Source organism: Salvelinus namaycush, chromosome 24, assembly GCF_016432855.1.
Source record: "Salvelinus namaycush isolate Seneca chromosome 24, SaNama_1.0, whole genome shotgun sequence".
NCBI classification, from domain to species: Eukaryota; Metazoa; Chordata; class Actinopteri; order Salmoniformes; family Salmonidae; genus Salvelinus; species Salvelinus namaycush.
This window is the reverse complement of record NC_052330.1, coordinates 7,248,154-7,268,566: the sequence shown is the minus strand read 5'-3', so window position 1 is coordinate 7,268,566 and position 20,413 is coordinate 7,248,154. Positions and strand designations below refer to the sequence as shown.

The 20,413-nt window shown below is 41.9% G+C and overlaps 1 protein-coding gene across 4 annotated transcripts in view; it reads left to right on the top strand.

Annotated features, from left to right (window-relative positions):
• The window catches only part of LOC120019642 (sorting nexin-14-like), a 28,985-nt gene that overhangs the window by 4,018 nt on the left and 4,554 nt on the right, over nt 1-20,413 (top strand). For 2 of the 4 annotated variants that reach the window (XM_038963001.1, XM_038963002.1), the window contains 19 exons: nt 6,971-7,049; nt 7,135-7,178; nt 7,280-7,367; nt 7,565-7,649; nt 7,784-7,940; nt 8,190-8,265; nt 8,415-8,459; nt 8,548-8,628; nt 9,564-9,678; nt 13,865-14,020; nt 14,197-14,321; nt 14,500-14,558; nt 15,930-16,059; nt 16,361-16,535; nt 17,842-17,937; nt 18,099-18,199; nt 18,427-18,538; nt 18,825-18,865; nt 19,073-19,192. In XM_038963001.1, coding sequence (XP_038818929.1) covers nt 6,971-7,049; nt 7,135-7,178; nt 7,280-7,367; nt 7,565-7,649; nt 7,784-7,940; nt 8,190-8,265; nt 8,415-8,459; nt 8,548-8,628; nt 9,564-9,678; nt 13,865-14,020; nt 14,197-14,321; nt 14,500-14,558; nt 15,930-16,059; nt 16,361-16,535; nt 17,842-17,937; nt 18,099-18,199; nt 18,427-18,538; nt 18,825-18,865; nt 19,073-19,192 — 1,885 coding nt within the window. The remainder of the gene's footprint in view (nt 1-6,970; nt 7,050-7,134; nt 7,179-7,279; nt 7,368-7,564; nt 7,650-7,783; nt 7,941-8,189; nt 8,266-8,414; nt 8,460-8,547; nt 8,629-9,563; nt 9,679-13,864; nt 14,021-14,196; nt 14,322-14,499; nt 14,559-15,929; nt 16,060-16,360; nt 16,536-17,841; nt 17,938-18,098; nt 18,200-18,426; nt 18,539-18,824; nt 18,866-19,072; nt 19,193-20,413) is intronic. The other 2 variants (XM_038963004.1, XM_038963003.1) reach the window with 1 other exon arrangement.

Genomic DNA, 20,413 nt, shown 5'->3' with positions numbered 1-20,413 from the left:
ATGTCAAGGAACTTGTTGTTTGATCATTCAGCATACCAGAAATTGATACAAACCAATTGTAGCGGCCCCGTCGAGGTGATACCTTCCAGTGGAGCCCTGCCCTCGGGCTCAACTGTCTTGCTGACGATGCAACAGTGGCAACCACGGACATAATCCCTAACATCTCTGTCAAGGTGCAGCCAGAATAATCTCTGTCTAGCTAAGGCTTTTGAACTGACCCTGATGACCTGCATGATCATGAACACCCTTCAGGACTTCTGCTTTGAGAGACTCAGGAACTACGTACTGGAACCACGTTGTCTTTGATATCTGATCTCGTGAGACTCTGTACAGTATGTCATTACTGACAACAAGCTTCTCCCAGCTCTTCAAGTGTCTGATGGCTGAAACTGTTTCTCTTACTCTTTCCCTTTTTGAAGGCCTGCGTTGTCTCTCCACATAGAATAGTACATGAGAAAGGGTCCTATCGTTGAGTTGCTCATCACAAAGCTCCTTCTCAGAGTAGGCAGGTAAGGTGTCTTGACCAGGAGATATCAGTTGAGGTAAATGATGCACGTGTTCTAGCTCCTGTTTCCTAGTTGTCATGTGACTGGAGTATGGCTGATGTATTTGCTGCCAAGGACTAAGAACACATGTAAACAGACATGGAAGTTCTGTGAGCTTACACATTTGGGGCTGCCTTTGAGATAGCTTGACCTCCTGAAGGCATCTTGGACTGAAGTGTTTGACACTGCCTGAACGTCACTAAGGAGGTTTTCCATTGGGCTCACAAAGCAGTCTGTTGCCAACAGCTTTGATAAAGGGCACTCGACTTGGAGCATTAGCAACCATATTCTGAGGACCTGGCACGTACTTGATGTCAAAATCATAACTGGCTAACTTGGCCACTCTGCGTTGCTCGCAACAGTCCAGCGTCAGCTTGGTCATAATGTGAGTAAATGGATTGTTGTTAGTCCAAACAGTAAAGACATGACCTTTCAACCAGTGACTGAACTTGTCACAGATCGACCACTTCATTGCCAGGAACTCTAACTGCTAAGCTGGGTAGTTCTTCTGAGACAGACAAGGACTTGCTAGCAAATGCAATGGGTCTGGCACAAGTTTCTACATCTTGCAACTGTGACAGGACAGCACCAATGCCGTCCATGGACGCATCTGTCGATAACATGAACAGGCGAGAGAAGTCAGGATGTGCCAACACCACCGTGTCTACCAGAGAGGTCTTACATTTTTTGAAGGCCTTCTCATGTTCAGGTGTCCGACGCTCAATTTTCGACGCTGAGGAGTGCTTTACTTTCTGACGACCCTTGGGTTTTCTCTTTGATCCAGTCAACGAGAAGAGGTTTGGCTATTGCGGAGAAACCAGGCACAAAGTGTTAGTAGTAGTTTACCATGCCAAGGAATGACCTTACCGGTTTCTGTGAAGGAGTCACCATCAAATTCCATCAGATCACCAATGCTTATCTTAGGGATGCTGTCGGCTTTATTAGAATCTGTAGACACACCATTTTCCTAAATTATATGACCAAGGAACTTGACAGACTTCCTGAGAAAAAGCACTTATATGGGGCCAACTTCATGTTGTGACCATCTTCAAGGGTTCCAAGGCCTTCTTCTCGTCTGGGCCAAAGACCAACAGATCATCCAAGTAACACAGCAAACACATGAAGTTCTGATCTCCGAAGATACTGGCCATCATGCGCAAGAAGCTTCCAGGGATGTTACAGGAGACCCTGATGTAGACGGTTATATTCAAAGAGCCCCATAGGTGTTGTGAAGGCTGAATACTTCCTGACATCTTCGTGCAGTGGCATGTTATAGAACCCAGAGGTGAGATCCATTGTGCTGAAGAGAGCGTTGCCGCCGAGCGCAGCCAAGAAGTCCATCTAGTGCGGGAGAGGATGTGCATCTTTCAGGGTCTTCTTGTTCAACCAGCGGAGGTCTGTACAGATACGAAGGTCTCAATTTTTCTTATAGACTAGCACCAGGGGAGATGCTTACTCGCTTGTCGATTTCCAAATTAGATATTTTTCCCCCTTCTCACTCAAGACCTGGCGCATCTTCTGGTATTGACATGGAGGCACTCTTTGGAACGGAAGCCGGAACTGTCTATTGTCGGTCATGCGGATTCTGTGAACAAATCCTTTAGCTTCTCTACAATCAAGATGGTGACGTGAAAAGATATCCTCATAGCGCACTACTAGGTCAGCCAGTTGACTCTTGCACTTCTCATACACATCACGGGCTGAGGTCCAAAGCACTCAACTCCAGCAGTCTTAGCTTCTCTTCCGTGGAATGTGTCTCTTGTGGCCCGTCACATCGGACTCAGACGTGGCTTGAGGACAGCTGACCAGGTGGACTACACTGTTCTGGTTCGGTGACTTGTATGTCCTCCATTGCTACACATGGGAAGATGTCTGCAAGCTTTACATTGCGCTTCAGCCACACTGGACGGCCAGACGTGTTGATCAGCTTCAGTGGGACCCATCTGTCTCCCCACACAGGCGTAACAATCCTTGCCAACATGATCCCCCATAGTGCTGAGCGAGACGTAGTAGGTTCTGTCATCACCGCGCTGCCAGGAGACGCAACAGTGGTTTTTGTTTAGCTTTTCCCAAACCAGATACTCGCGACCACGGTCAAGGCAAATGGCTGAGTTACATCTCACTGTTCCTATCTTGTTAGAGATGTTGTCGCCTCTCCAGTGGTTGATTCCAGCTAACATGGTGAGAAACTGCTCGGATTCCATGTCTGTGATGCAGGGGGCCGAGACTGCTTTCCAATAATTGTCACATTGTTTTGATTCACGGAGGATGTGCTTGATCACGTTGGTTTCCAGTATTAGTTCATCATGTTGACCTTCTACTACCAAAGTTGGAACAACCATCTTGCATCCATAGACTTCAATGTTTGTTGAATGCAGACTTAGGCCTCATAAGGCGTCCTCCACTGCCAACAAGTACGACATCTGAGTTAAACTGGCTTTTCACATCAACTACCCCAGCATCTATAAACTTCAGCTTAGCCATCTCACTCATTGTGCACGCCATTGACCCACTGTCAAGCTTAGTACCGAGAGTCACTTTGTTACCAACAGGTGTGTAAAACAGGCTTTTGCTTCTTCCTACTATATGTGTGTTCTGGTACACAACATATCCAGTCATGTCATTAGAGTCTTTGGCTGACATGTATAGAGCTTCGGCATTGGGAGTATCTTCATTTTTACCTGTACTGCCTCCCTCAAAACACAGACTGGCTAGTTTTCCTCAGCCGGACTGGACTGTGACAAAAGCCTGGGGCATGCATCTCTCGTGTGACCAGGAGTGAAACGGAGGAAGCACATACACTCTCCCATGCAATGAGACTGTGCTGAGTGCCTAGTATCATTACAGACCCTGCAGGCCTGGTCACTGGTACGATGTTGAGACCTTGGGTTGTGTGCAGGGGGGTTGTGTTCACGGGAACCACTTTTGTCGCTGCACTTTCTCCATCATTAGTTCCAACATGTCCATCTCATCTGGCTGCTGCTGTGCATTGAACCAAGGCAGGAGTTATGGAAGTATTGCAGGAGGATGGGGTAGATTAGATCTAGGTTCTGTTTGATGTCCAACGACTCTTCACTACATCCCTGGCTTTTCCCATTAACCTGCTCATGATCTCTTCTGCTTGATCAGGCACCTCACATCTTTGCTTTTTGAAATAGTCTGTCATATCAACCCACTCCTGAACTGTGTACCCGCGCTCCTAACACAATCAGCTAATGACTGATATATCCCCACTCCCCGACCATGAAACCCACTGGACATTGCATTGCTACCTGTATGTTTACCAAACACCCCTCCCTTTGGCAATAGTAGGAGTAATAAAATCTTCAACTATTTCACTATCAGTTGAAGATTTGTGAGCCCTGACACCGCCCTTGGATGAAACAAATTAAATGTCAAAGAAAAAGTTAAAGAAAAATTGACAGAGAAAATAAAAACTGGAAAAAACACTCAACACTGAAATGACAAAACAGCAGCCCTATGGCATGAAACAAAAAATCTGACCAGAAGAGCACACTTGATCTTCACTTCCCCCGGTGATCTGCGTCAGGCTGATCATGAGGATCATCCGGGTCACGGCACCAGTGTAACGGCTCTTGTATGGCTCATCGACAAAGGGCACAGTGTTGTTCTCTTTCACTGTTTATTCTCCATCAAATTTTAACTCTTTGATGGATCTGCAAATACATTCACAACACTGTGTAAACTTCAGAACAACTGCAAACCCACCTAGCAAAGTTGAACAACTCTGGCTGGATGCTGCATGATCATGCGCACATATACAGTACCAGTCAAAAGTTTGGACACACCTACTCATTCAAGAGTTTTTCTTTATTTTTACTATTTTCTACATTGTAGAATAATAGTGAAGACATCAAAACTATTAATTAACACATATGGAATCATGTAGTAACCAAAAAAGTGTATTTTATATTTGAGATTCATCAAAGTAGCCACCCTTTGACTTGATGACAGCTTTGCATACTCTTGGCATTCTCTCAACCAGCTTCATGATGTAGTCACCTGGATTGCGTTTCAATTAAAAGTTGTGCCTTGTTAAGTTCATTTGTGGAATTTCTTTCCTCAATGCAGTTGAGCCAATCAGTTGTGTTGTGACAAGGTAGGGGTGGTATACATAAGATAGTCCTTTTTGGTATAAGACCAAGTCCATATTATGGCAAGAACAGCTCAAATAAGCAAAGAGAAATGACAGTCCATCATTAGTTTAAGACATGAAGGTCAGTCAATGCGGAACATTTCAAGAACTTCAAGTGCAGTTGCAAAAACCATCAAGCGCTATGATGAATCTGGCTCTCATGAAGACCGCCACAGGAAAGGAAGACCCAGAGTTACCTCTGCTGCAGAGGATAAGTTCATTAGAGTTACCAGCCTCAGAAATTGCAGCCCAAATAAATGCTTCACAGAGTTCAAGTAACAGACACATCTCAAAATCAACTGTTCAGAGGAGACTGCGTGAATCAGGCCTTCAAGGTCGAAATGCTCCAAAGAAACCATTACTAAAGGACACCAAAAAGAAGATGCTTGCTTGGGCCAAGAAACAAGAGCAATGGACATTCGACTGGTGGAAGTCCAGTTTGGAATTTGGAAGTCCAAATTTTGAGATTTTTAGTTCCAACCGCCTTGTCTTTGCGAGACGCGGAGTAGGTGAACGGATGATCTCCAGATGTGTGGTTCCCACCGTGAAGCATGGAGGATGTGGTGTGGGGGTGCTTTGCTGGTGACATTGTCGGTGATTTATTTAGAATTCAAGGCACACTTAACCAGCGTGGCTACCACAGCATTCTGCAGCGATACGTCATCCCATCTGGTTTGGGTTTAGTGGGACTATCATTTGTTTTTCAACAGGACAATGACCCAACACACCTCCAGGCTGTGTAAGGGCTATTTGACCAAGATGGAGAGTGATGGAGTGCTGCATCAGATGACCTGGCCTCCACAATCACCCGACCTCAACCCAATTGGGATGGTTTGGGATGAGTTGGACCACAGAGTGAAGGAAAAGCAGCCAACAAGTGCTCAGCATATCTGGGAACTCCTTCAAGACTGTTGGAAAAGCATTCCCTGTGAAGCTGGTTGAGAGAATGCCAAGAGTGTGCAAAGCTGTCATCAAGGCAAAGGGTAGCTACTTTAAAGAATCTCAGATATAAAATATATTTAGATTTGTTTTAACACTTGTTTGGTTACTACATGATTCTGTATGTGTTATTTCATAGTTGTGATGTCTTCACTAGTATTCTAGTATTAGTGTTCTAGTACACTAGTATTCTAAAATAAAGAAAAACCCTTGAATGTGTAGGTGTGTCCAAACTTTTGACTTGTACTGTAAGCCTATCTAAATTGGTCTTAAAAAAAGAAAATCCCACACCCCTGTCAAAAAATTGTTCCGACATCTCTTACTGTGCAGCACAATTTCTATACTTGTGGGTTAGGGTCGGGAGCAGGGCTCATTTTCACTTTATCACATAGTCTGGCAGTTGTAGATGGGTTATTAGCAATTGTGTGCAGGTGGGGTGCGCAAACGGCTGACACGCGCATCACTACAGCTCACCACTCACGTTTACATTGTGAATGCTTAAGAATAAATCTTGTGTTTAGCAATGAACAGCAGTGGCATTGATGAGTAACATGCCAAGAAGGATTTTTGCCCCATTGGTTAGAGGTGCATCTGGAGTTAATCTGCCATCTAGTGGACACAAGATTACGGTTACATTAACACTATGCGATTGTGAATTGTCAGATTAATATAGCGTAATAGTTTGAATATAACCTTTACATGCTTTGCAAGAAGAACGATTTCCCTAATAATCCTGTTTACATGGACACATCTGAAATCAGGCTACCTGATGGCAGAAAATCAGCAATCAAATAAAAGGTCCACCACCGCGACCATGTTATTTTTGGGAAGCATTTCACATTGAGTTCGGACATATAAAGTTTGTTTGTGAGAACTACTTCTAAGATGCATACATTCAGTTGTTCCGAACTCACTTCACTCACGCTTGAGGAGGCTCGCTCAGCTGGTGTTAGCGCATGCGCAGATCAAATACACCGCTGGAATGCCGATTTTAAGGCTTTTACATGTCCTAATAATTTGAAAGATTTCTCAGAAAACCAGGTGATTTAATTGTTGTATGCTTACTTTGATTTTGACCGTACGCCGATTTAAGAAGAGCAGAGTAAGGCGTTTACTTGACTTGCGTAATCTGCCTACTGCCATAATCAGTTTATTATTGAATTATTACTTTGCATGTAAACTTATGTGCTGCACAGGACCGACTGACACATTCACACATCACTATGCCATTAATTGCTTGCAAATTATTGTGTGATAAATATATGACTGAATTGTGATTTGAAATGTAAAAATACAATTTTAAAATCTTGAAATATGGTGTCCTTCACAGACCAACATTACTCCTAGAAAACTATCAGCCATGGTTGGACTTGAAAGTCTACTCAAAAGTGGATGCTTCTATGTCAGAGGTAGAGTAATGGGTCATTTCAAAGATATAATTTTAATTTTGAAAATCACAAATGCAATTAATAATTATTGATATTTGGCCCTTAGTTGCTCGAGTTGGTTCTGGAGAATTTTGTATATCCCTGGTACAGGTGAGTAGTTTCTACCACAGTTTTGAACGATTTGACTTGGGTTTTCTGTCTGGATTTTGGAATGCGTATTTCATTATGCTTTTTATTACTTTACTTTATAGGGACATCACCGATGATGAGGCATGCGTAGATGAACTGAGAATGACTTTTCGTTTCTTTGCATCTGTGTTAGTTCGACGCGCTCAGAAGGTGATATATAGTTCTGTCTATTCATCTCTTTCACCCACATTCTGTTCTCCGAGTAGTAACCTTTGTCAAGAAACCTTAGCATATATTAGAGTTGTTGTATGTCATTTGAATCCACATATTGCTAATGGGTAATACCGTGTTAATGTGCTGTGGCTATTTTTCAGACTCTACGCTAACTGTGTAATTGTTTCACACAGGTTGATGTCCCCTCACTTATTTCTGGCAAAATGATGAAAGCTGCCATGAAGCACGTTGAAATCATTGCAAAGGCCAAACAAAAAGGTTTACAATTTGTTTTGTAGATTTGCATGTTTTCATTCTCACAGTAGTATACTGCACTGCAAGATGTTGGTCAATAAAGAAAACAAAATGTGTACTGGCTGTGCAAGGTTTAATACTCTGTGTGTGTGTTCTAGTGAAGAACACTGAAGGTTTGCAGCAGGCTGCTCTGGATGAGTATGGCCCTGACCTGCATGTTGCTCTGCGCAGTCGCAGAGAGGAGCTGCTTTATCTCAGGAAGGTGACGGAGATGCTCTTTGCCTATCTCATGCCACCCAAAGCTACTGACTGCAGGTAGGCCCACCCAACCAGGCAGTCCATGCACCTCTGTCAGTCAAAATCGTATATATTTTATCATTCTTATCACTATCTTGTTATCAAAATGATAGACATTTAACTGTTTATTATTGATCTTAACCACTAAATATACTGAGTGAACATTTTTTCTGTCAGATCTTCCTCAAGGAAAAACAGAGAACTCTACTGTTAAATACATTTGACATAAGGCACTTTATCTGAATCCTATGTCTTCCTGATTGTCAGATCTTTAGCTCTGCTGATGCGAGAGGTCATGGTAGGGTCTGTGTTCCTCCCCACCTTGGACTTCATGGCTGATCCTGTAAGTAGAATGTTGTGTGCTTAGTGATATAGGATATGAATACGAACGGATATAAATGAGCAACATATACTTCTGGAATGGTAGCAATTTAACTGAGCGGTGGTTGACATATTCCATCTTATTGATGCATTCCTCCTGTTGCTTTTCAGGATACTGTGAACCACATGGTTCTAATATTTGTTGATGACTCTCCAGTAAGTAAATTGGGCATTTTACCAAACCTCATGTGGAAGCATCATGCTGTAATGCATTTGTGATTTATTCCTCAAATTGTTTCCCCAGCCTGAGCTGGCCATGGATCCACCATCTGCCCTGGTTCCATTCCTGCAGAAATACGCTGACCCTCGTACCAAGAAGACATCTGTAAGTACCGTAATTTCTGGACTATTAAGCGCACCTGAATATACGCCGCACCCACTGAATAAAAAAATAAAAAAAGTATTTTGTACATAAATAAGCCGCACATGTCTATAAGCCGCAGGTGTCTACCGGTACATTGAAACAAATGAACTTTACACAGCCTTTAAACGAAACACGGCTTGTAACAAAAATTAAAAAAAATAGCAGTAAACAGTAGCCTACCAACAAAGTCTGCTCTCTGTGTGTTGACCCAGGCTTCAAGCTCATTTTCTAGTTCGGGCCGTTTTCTTCCCTCTGAAAGCTTTTGTTGTCTTTTTGCACTGAGTCAGTTCCTCACGCTGCTGTTTCCAACGTCTTATCATCGACTCATTAAGGCCAAGCTCCCGTGCAGCAGCTCTAGTTCCTTTTCCAACAGCCAGATCGATCGCCTTCAACTTGGAAGCTGCATATATGCATTTATCCGTGTCTTTGCCATGATGAGGTTGACAAAATGACTACCGTAATCAGAATGATGGGAAGTTTGAGCGCGCTCGATTTACGTCACATTATGTGACGGTGCTCAGTTTTTTGGCGGCATGAATCTTGTGAAAGCGGGAAAAATCCATAAATTAGCCGCGTCATTGTATAAGCCGCGAGGTTCAAAGCGTGGGAAAAAGTAGCGGCTTATAGTTCGGAAATTACGGTACTTAGTACCTTCGGCATTTGGAACAGAAAGCCCTTGTTAGTTATGTATCCATTCCACTGACAATTAATACCTGTACTACTGTACCCTCCTAGTTCTAACAAGCACAATTAGAAAGGTAGTCAGTGAACTAAAATAGAAGACATGACAAAATTAATAAAAATGAAGGCAATAGTTAAAGTATTGGTTTAGAGTTTTGCATGGACAAGCACAGTTTCTGAACTCTGTGGCTGTCCTCCGGCCTGTGGATTCCCAGGTGCTGAAGCTGGAGCTGAAGGAGATCCGGGAGCAACAGGACCTGCTCTTCCGCTTTATGAACTTCCTGAAGCAGGAGGGGGCCGTGCAGGTTCTTCAGTTCTGCCTCACTGTGGGTAAGGACAGCACTACTTTCAGAGATCCTCATACAAGGCTATAAAAGGCATTTTGTTTGCCTCCTACCACGTTCTCACCCCTTAAAATATTTTTTGAATTGAGTTGTTTGTCCTGAAAGAAATACATTTGTACTGCCATCTTTCCTGCATGCTACTCCCATATTGAGAGGCATGTATATTGAAGACCATAAGTCCATGATGACACAGAATAACCATAGCCAGTGATGTCTAGAGAGTAACAACACTCAACCCCACTTCTCTTTCTTTATTAGTGTGCTTGCTGAAGGCAAGACACTATATTTCTTATTCGACTTCTTCAGGCCCACTCTAGAGCTTAAAAGATGTAAGCTATTAACACGAAACCAGATTGCCCCAGTTTAGATTGTTTGAGAAAATATTTTTGATAGCGTTTATACTTTTTTTACTACTGAAACATTTAAATGAGCTCACAATTCATTTCAATCGCAAATAAACGGCCCATAGACTAAAATGGTTTAAAAATATATAATAATCTAGACCTATCAACCCTTTTACTGTTTAAGCTATAAACTCCAAACCAACATTGATATGTTCAGACTGACCCTACTTAGATTGCTTGTCAAAAACCTGTTGATACTCTATATACTTTTTGAACTATAACCATTTAAAATGTGTATACATAATCATGGGTTTAAATGAGACCCATAGGAATACAGAGGTAGCAATTCAAAATGTGCCCCTCTGTATGTGTAGCCCATTTATCTGATGTCTGGTCAAAAAGAGTATGATATTGTTGTCGCCTAGGGCTGTTGCGATGACTGTATTACCGCCACATCGGCGGTCACGAGTCAAAAGGCAGTCAAATTCCACGTGACCGTTTAGTCACGGTAATTAGGCTTCTCCAAGTTCTAATGCTGCTGATGGTCATTAGTAGCCTACCAAACTTGCTAACTGCCTGGTACTCAGCACTCTATTGTCCCTCTAATCACTCTGACATCAATGCAAATGTGTTTGAAAATCTAATCAAACATTTCAGGAGAGCCCATGAGCTCCTGTTGCACAACATTTCTATAGGCTATGCAATTGCACGAGAAAACAGTGATGGCCTCTATTTTAAAAAGAGGAGCATCCCATCTTTCTATAGGCTAGGCCTACTATATTTATTTCTCAACTTTCCTAATATTAAGCACATTGTTTATCTTTACAACAGGAGTATAGCCTACCTGGCTGGCATTTAAAATGAACCATGGGAAAAGCGCCCTCCATTCGCTACTTAAGTGCATAGATGACATGTATTTTTTACCGCTGCCTCTGTTTCGAGACAGGTGCATGATATTGGGCCATTCTAAATCAAAACACATTTTACACATATATTATTTAGTACATGTAAAGACAAGATTAAGTCAAGAATAGTCTGATGGGTGGCAATATTAGCCTATATATTATCACTTCTGAATGATGCCCAGCATAAGAAACTGCCTTCCCCCCCGACTTTTTCTAATCATAGTCGCACACATCCTGTAGCCTAGCTCATAGGCCTATATGTTTGATCAGGTTTGTATCACAACTAAAGTGGCCAAATAACTTCTAAAAATGAAGCACATTAATCTGCTTTACAAGGCGTTTAGAGCATACATAAGTAGTGCGTTAGTTTCAAGTTTGGGGAAGATCATTTTCACCATAAAAATGCACCTTTATAATAAAAGCATTACATACATAATCACATTTGCGTCACTTTTGATAATGGTGTTTTCCCGCTAATGGAACATAAGAGCTTATAGCCTACTGCCATGTGCGCATTGCTGCGCTTATAATGTGAAGAAATAGCCGGATATTTCTAAATGTTCTGATCTGTTGCGTCAGCCACATTGCTAGTGGTTGTATTCATTTGTGATCTATTGCATCCCACAACTGTCCCAGACTATGTTTGGAATATTTATTTCTCGCACAGAATAGAATATGTCGACTTTTGTACTATGGGGGATAGTAGACTTTGATTTTGCTGTTCGTTAGGCCTACTCATCTTGTTGGCTGACGAAAAGTAAATGTGGACAGTTCTTTCAATATGCACCTCGAAATTGGATAAGGACGTGCGCAGTTGCATCCCGGATGTGTCGGTCTTCACTTGTAGCCTGTGAGAAAGACCCAATCACGTGATGGAGAGCCATGTGAGTGAGCGGTGCTTAGGAGCGTACAGCAGTCAGGAAGAAGGGTACAACGTAGCACTCCGGGCCAAGGGCACAATGGCCACTGGCTGCAAAAGGCATGTATTTTTTAGGGTGCATTACGGACACAAAGGGGATGCCAGCGTGAAATTCGAGGCATTATCAAGTGCTTGTCTAATTGTGAATGAGAGACTAATGAAGTGTGTACAGCTTGCGCAAAAAAACAAAGCAGAGCTCATGCCTTTTCAAGCGACTTTTTTCAAATCATTAGTTGCATCATGCAGCCTTACAATGTATTAAAAATCTAAACATATTGCCCAACGTTTGTAGAACAACTAAAGTTACATTAATAACTCTAAATGAAGCATATAGTAGTACCTCATTTATGTTAACCGCTCAACACAGAATAGCCGCATGTGCGCACGCCCTCAAATCGTTTGGGAAAAATATTGATATTTTGTTTAGCTTTGTTCAATTGTATTCTTCATACTATAAAATAATGCCATGGAATTCTAAGCAAGTCTTGTTTACTAAATGAACTAGTGTAGCCCACAGCCATTTGGCATAGCCAGTTCAGGACCTAACATAAGGACAACTCAGAGTATGCTATTCTGTTCTTCTGAAATAGACTAGATGTTCTTCATATAATGCTTCTTAAGACCTATATTACATGGATTTATTAGACTTTATAAGGCTATGTGTGGAAGCCAGGAGACGCTAAATGTGTATGTTAATATACGGTCAATTACTGTGAGCCCGACAGTTATTTGCTTGACAATCACAGGCTGACTGAATTTCGTGACCGCCACAGCTCTGTTGCCGCCCGTAGCATTGAATGCAAGGAATGCCAGATAGCATTTGTTCTCCCTTGATAAACAATTATACAATAATAGGCAATCAGCTTTGAGCTAAACTGAGTGAGCTCAGCTCTGAATAGACATATCAAGGGAAGCCAGTTTGGATTTGGATTCACACCAATCACATCAAGCCAAACTTAATTGGCAGAAAACTTGAATTGTTGCATCTCGTTGTGTTGTTCTCCGGTGGCTAGCTAGCTAGCTGAAATTGGCCTTTTCCTAAATTAGCCATGGACGGAGGTAGGAATTTCGACTTGTGGCTTTACTTACTTCTCTGTACTGGCCAGTGATTATAACGGTGATTCTGATCCAACCATAAATTCAAACATTGTGCCTGAGAGGATGGAAGTTCAATATGTAGTAGGCTAATGTTAACTAGCTGGCTAATCGTTGCCCATGAAGTCAGACTAGCCAGCAAGCATTTTAGCCAGGTAGCCTAGGACAACAAAAACTTAGTGTGTGCTATATGACAATCATAGACCGTTTCGGCAACATGAAAGAGAGGAGGATGACATTGGTGTTTTTCTACACGTAGGGTGAGTCAACATGTTTTTTTTACTTACTTACATACACGCGCACACACACATCAGTACCATGGACAGCCACATATCTAGATTATGTTGATTGGACTAAATTGTTTTTGAAATATTTTAGTTGTCACTGTATTAGACTAAGCATAGGTGATTTGATGATGTTGAAATGGTGCTGGAATAGTGGAGGCAGCTCCCTGTTTTCTTTGCGACTTGTGTTAACCCTACGGTGTTCTAAATCAATAGTTGTTTAGTATTCAGAAAATGTTGGAAACATTAACTTGCTTAACCATGCTGTAGGTCATGTAACTGTTTGTTACATGCAATATGTTTTGTGGACTTCACCGGACAGATGTTGCTCTCTGGTTTTGTGTTGAAACAAAGGTGTGGTTGAATTTATTCTGCCCACTGTGTCTAATTGTCTCGGCTTTTAAGCCTATATATCAGGGTCGCAAGGCATATGAACTAACAGGTCATAGAACAAACAACGCAAGTATCACAACACAGGTCGTAATATGGCTTTTTCCCCCTGGCTTGGCTTCCCCAGTGATTTTACCCATGCACTGCTACTGTGAATTTGGAAGTTTTATAAAACATTGATCAATCAAGTAACACTTTAACAGCATTCATCTACTTTTCCTTCATGTCATTCCAGAAGAGTTCAATGATAAGATCCTGTGTCCGGAGCTGAGTGACTCTGAGCTGCAGCGCCTGCATGGAGAGGTGCAGCATCTCTATGAGACCTACTGCCTGGAAGAAAGCATCGACAAGATCAGCTTTGACCCCGTCATCATCGAGGAAATACGAAACAGTAAGCGCTGCTAGATTCTCAGTACACAATCATCGTTCAACATAGTGTGACGTGCGCCGCCTTTTTCAATCAGATATGTGCTATCTTCTCAAAGTCCACAAACCTTGAAAATATATATGACTTGCTCTTTTTAATTTTTAATTTATTTTACTGCACTCTGTCATAATTGGCACTAGTTGCACAGGGGCCGTACGAGGGAGTGGTGAAGCTGCAGACCATGCACTGCCTGTTTGAGGCCTATGAGCATGTGCTGTCCCTGCTGGAGAGCGTCTTCACCCCCATGTTCTGCCACAGCGATGAGGTGAGCCCAAGTACAGCACTTACACTGTACTATACTATCGTCTGTGTTCTAAATTGCACATAGGGCAAACATACAATGACAGAGTCAAACGATATACAAAAGCAAGTTTCGGTATACAAAAGCAAGTTGACAAATGGATAATATTTTCCCACATTTATAGCTCTCTTTCTCTCTGCAGTATTTCAGACACCTTCTGAGGGGGGTGGAGTCTCCAAAAATGGACTCCAGAATGAACAGGTTTGTGCTCCTGATGGCAATGACTACATTGGAAAGATGTCTAATGTTACTCTAAGCTGAAGTGTTTAGTGTAGTTAGTTTTATAGTTTTTTGTTGTTGTCATATAATGTAGTCCACAAATGTTCCCTTTACATCTAAATAGAGACTTAATTGGAGAGCTTTAATATTCTTCCAAACAGAAGTGTTAAGACTAGTTTCATTATGTCGTTCATGTAATACACAGAATGCCTCCAAGTCTATATCAAGTTCACATCAACACTACATTAGGGTGGTGTATTATTTTTGGCCCCAGTAACAGACCTGTTGACGCCCACCACATCCCCACAAAGGGCACTGAGGCTAATTTGGACTATTTGTGGGCTGGTCCTGTTTATCCTGGCAGCCTGTAATTCATTGTGCCTATTATTCCAGGAATAGTCTGAGTTTGGATGATATGAGGTGAGTATGTGTTTTGAATGATGCAGGCCAAGCTAATGTCCCTCGGCTGGCTGCCGTTGATTTAGCTGCATGCAAGAAATGCGACTTAATATGCCCAGAATGAAGTGAAGGAACCAAAATTTGCCTGAGAACAAAAGCATTGTGGGGCAATAAGCACTTGTCTTCAGTAGGCTTTTGCAATCTAGTGTTTGTATGTGTTTTTGTATTGACTTACTCTTTACCGTGTTGAATTGCTATAACTGAACAAGATTTGGGGTTATAGGCCTATGTACCATTTTGGATAGATGCATTGGTCTTTATTTTAGTTGCACCTTTTGAATATACAAAGTCGCAAGTGTTTGAATGGAGGAGGAGAACGATGGCGTTGCCCATAGCCCCATTACAGATCTCTTCTCATGCCGTTTTTCTCTTGGTCTATCTATCCATTTCTTGTGTGAGTGTCCATAGTTTTCTTGTGCATAACAGCTGCCTGACCAAGTCCCCCTTTTTGGGGCAGTGTTGAAGGGCCTCAATTTCACGCCATCTCTCTTCAACCCTCATTGGTTGTCCCCAATATTTGGTCTGTACTAACTTTCCCATCCAACATTTCTAACTTCTATTGACATATGGCTAGCTATGAGCCTCAGTCTGTAAGCATGGACTCCTGTAATACACAACTTCAAAGTACCTCATCTGTTTTCGTCTGGCCGTTAGTTGAATGTGCAGCGCTTCATAATGTGTGCTCTCGTTGTGTGTTGTTCGGATTTGGAAATCAGCATGGCATTTTGACATGAGGCAAGGCTGCATTAACATCAGACATTTGCATAAGTGGCCTCAACAACTGTTGACAGGAACACATGCAGTTGCACACAGCTCCCTTTCCGACTCTCCATTTCCTAGTTGGTGTGTTCACTTGTGTTGTTCACGCATATGTTTTTGTGTGTGCCTGTGAAGGAACATCTCAAAACGGGGGGAGTCCTTCGGGATAAGCAGGATCGGCAGCAAGATCAAAGGTGTCTTCAAAAGCACTACCATGGAGGGGACTATGCTGCCGTACGCCATGGTCAACGCTGAAGATGAAGTGGTGAGCGCTTCCCCTCCAAATGGCACTTTATTCCTGATATAGTGCAATACTTTAAAACTGACACCCAAAGAGAAACCAATATCACTTCCTCATCCTCCACTATCTGTATATGAATAGGTGGTTTTCATGTTTATTATCACCAAAGGGTTTATTTTTTAGCTAAGTACAATTAAAGGGGCGTTCTGCTATTGGTACATACATTTTTTGACTTATGTAAATTATATGATTCTAGAAGAATATAACTTCTAAGTGCCTCATGAGCTTAGTTCAACTGTCGTCCCACACCTCCCATGTGTTGCAGATTGAGGAGGCCACTATGGTGGTGGAGGATAACACCCCAGTGGAGGCTTGCAGTACTCCAGGAGTCCTGAGGAACCTGTCAGCCTGGAGCATCACCATCCCCTACGTTGATGAGGTCAATAGGGAGAGGGTCCCTGTGTTCTGTATCGAAGTGGAGCGCAACGACAGGAAGGAAGGTGAGGGCACAACCAAAGATGTTTATGAGTTAGTCCCAAATGGCACCCTATTACCTACATAATGCACTACTTTTGATCAGAGAGTCCTGGTCAAAAGTAGGGCACTATGTAGTAGGGCTGGGGGATATGGCCTAAAGATAGTTTTGGGTGATTCAAGATATATTGGGGTTGTGTGGTATACTGGTATGAAAGTGAATACCAGTATGACGTTGTGCCATGATGTGGATTTTGCCATATCATGGTAAATTAATAAATGTATGAAATAAGGCGTTTTTGTTTTGTTAAAAATTTCAAGTCGAGTGATACAGCCTAGTGGGCTAGTTCAAATAGTTTTATCTTTTACATAGCTTCTTCTTTTTAGCAAAGTAGGAGCATGGACGTTACACGCGATCTGCCTGCCAATCAAAGTCAACAAACAAACATGCAAGAAAACATTTAGTGAAGTAAACTCCTTTCGTTAGCAAAAGTGTCTGAAACTCAAGCGCAAAAATGTAAGCAAGCATTGAGGATGACTGAAGAAGAGGAAAATAATGCTATTGAGGTTGATTTGCAGGACGACGAAGAATTGGTTCGAAAAAAGGGGGCCTCTGTCGTTTGGAACTGGTTTGGCTTTAAGATATCGGACCTCAACCAACAAACAGTATTGTGTAAGTTGTGTAGACGCATTGTGCTAGCCAAAGGTGGAAACACCAGCAATCTTTTTCACCATCTGAAAACCCTGCATGTGCGCGAATATGAAGAATCTACCAGAATGCGTGCTCATGTTTATTGATACTTACGTTTTAGTAGGGTCTGCTCTGTTATGAATGTTGGGAGTTGAGACATATAAAAAGAGTATCGTTCTCCTCTATTACAGAAAAATAATGTCTTAAGTATTTCGGTGTCCATATGACCGATTCTGTTGGCCCAAACCTCAAATGCAAATAGCAAGTTTTAACTGCTTGTTGTCAGAGAGCAAGAAGTTATCGTTTGTCGTTGTTGTGCGTGGCATGGGGAGGGGCTTAGTGTCTGTGTGCGAGTGAGAAGGTGCACAGAAGGAGCGAAGGAGATGAGACCAAAAATACATAAACGCTCATAAAAACAGGGAAAAAATGTACTTTTGATTCTTGCGATACAAGCATTTGGAACATCGCGCTAAAACAAATTCAAATCAATCGAATGAATTCTATATATCGGCCTACCTACTATGCAGGAAATAAAGTGCCATTTGGGAAGCAGCCATACATTTGATGATTATTGACAGTTGGGAATGGGAAATATAAAACTGCAATATTGATGTTGGTTTTCAATTCTGTTGATTCTTGAGCGGTTTTCTCAGTGGGGCATGAAACGGAGAACTGGTCCATCTTCAGAAGATACATGGAATTCTACGTTCTAGAAAATAAACTCACAGAGTTCCATGGTAAGATGTCACTTATACTTTCTCACACATTTCAACAGAGGAAGTGTACCTTTTTTGGCTTTATTTCAGTCCTGTGGCTGGTGGATGCTGACAGAACTTTTGTTTCCTTTTTTGACACTATAAATGTCACTAGTAAATTGACCTTGTTCACTTTTGCACAGGCTCATTTGCAGATGCACAGCTTCCCTCCAAAAGAATTATTGGACCAAAGAACTATGAGTTCTTGTCATCCAAAAGGGAAGAATTTGAGGAATATTTGCAGGTAATGATTCATAGGCCTGTTGCTCTGCATAGTGTGCAGTAAGTAGTGCATTCAAGGCATTAAAAAACAATAAAATGACTCTAATATATCTTCATCTCTCTCGCTTTTGGTGAGTCCTGTGCTTGTGTGCATATGCGTATTTGTATTGTGTGTGTGTGTGGTGTGTGCATCTATGCGTGCATCCGTGCCTGCATCCATGCCTTTATCTGTGCGTGTGTTGGGAACAGAGACTGATGCAGCACCCAGAGCTAACTAACAGTCAGTTGTTGGCAGACTTCCTATCGCCTCACAGCATGGAGTCTCAGTTCATGGACAAGATGTTGCCTGATGTCAACCTCGGTATGGAGCATTTTCTAACACATTCACACAGTACATCATTAACATCTATGGAGCATTTTCTAACACATTCATACATTATGACACGAGGAGGGCTGAAGATGCCCTGGAGAAGTACATGTTCTGGGTCCCAAATGCCACCCTATCCTCTATATAGTGCACTACTTTTGACCATGCATTCATACAGAATTTATAGGGCTGAAAATGCCATGGTGAAATACATGAGAAATTCATCATTGATTAGCTATGTAGCTCCACGTGGATCTGTATTGATTTTATTCCTTCTCAGGTAAAATATTCAGGTCTGTCCCTGGAAAAATTATAAAAGAGGTAAGAGGCATTTTTCCAATGTGCTTTTAATAGTAGAATATCTCTTGGGGTTCCGGCCAATACCAATATATCAATGTTATAGTTCATCTCTGAGACTAAATTTAACTGGAAAAGGAAGTAGATATGATCAGACAATATTCCGGCTCAGTCGACTGATATTAATCACAATGTTCTGTCTTTGTTTTCCTCTGCATCTCTGCCTGCCAGAAAGGACAGAACCTGGAGCCCTTCATCCAGTCCTTCTTCAACTCCTGTGAATCTCCCAAAGCCAAACCTAGCAGACCAGAGATGACCATGCTCAGCCCTACTGCTGAGAAGAACAAGAAGGTGAGGCTAGGGTTGCACAATTCCCCAAAGTAACCAAAACATTTTCCCCAAATTCCCAAGTTTTACCTTTACAATTACTGTGCGTGCCAATGGTGCAAAACTCCCCATTTGCCCTGGGACCACGTACACACTTCACAGTGAACACTGATTGTATACATCCATCCCATCAATCTCAGATATATCTAGGGATGTGTCCTGCTTCAGTGGACAACCTTGACCAATGTTCCCTATAAGGCTTGTTTTGAGATCAAAGCGAGAGCTGCATGTAGCCACATGTGCACATTTGTTCATATCCTTTGCTAGTTAGGGAGTTATTAGCCTAGTTATAGATAATTTGTAGTCAGCAATGGGGGAGTGATTGCTTCCTACAAGAGCATCTTTGAAAAGTGAGTCAGGTAAAAAGCTTTTTCTTGTCTTAAAGGGGCAATGTTGTATTTTGAGACAGGCTTGAATAAGCTAAGTAGCCAATAGGCAAAGTGTAGCATAATATTTTTGATTCTCTATAATAATGGTATGGGAACAAGAATACATTTTATTTTGTAAAGTGGTTTAATTTTCAGTCACCTTCCTTGTCTAAAGGACAACTGCATAAACAGGTTAATGTCAAGCCCTACATGTTTTTTTCAAAAGTGTTTTGGAATGTGGGCCTACATTGAACACCAAACATTGCCTGCTACTGTAGGCTGAATGATAGAACAGCTATTTCTGTGTTAAAATGTTATGGGATGAATTTACTCCATTGTTTTTGATGGTAGGCCCTTCTGATAGGCCTACATTATGATCAAATAGCCACAGTAGCCTACTTGACCTCTGTCTGAAACTAACTTAAAGTGGGTACAGCCTCAGTGTTCACAGTAAACGAACGCTGGAAGTTGCACTGCATTTTCACAACATACAAGCTTGCGCTCAGCAGACCTGAAATTTGCTCAGTGCCGAAAAACATTTGAAGGAGCATTGGCCTTGACCCCAACTAATAAATTAAAACCATTTCTCTTAACTCTCAGGCGTTTTTACAAATGACCCCACGATGAATGCTGGAACCAAATATTTTAGTGTCTTCCGTTAAAAAACAACAACATTTTTGTCACAGTGTCAAATACTTAGCCCTGCCCTTTGACAGGATGTGCTCATTTCAGTCACAATGATGAATATTTGCATGTTCCTTCCACTAACCAAAATGAGAGAATGTTCCGGTCATTCCAGGGTTTAGCACTTTTGAAA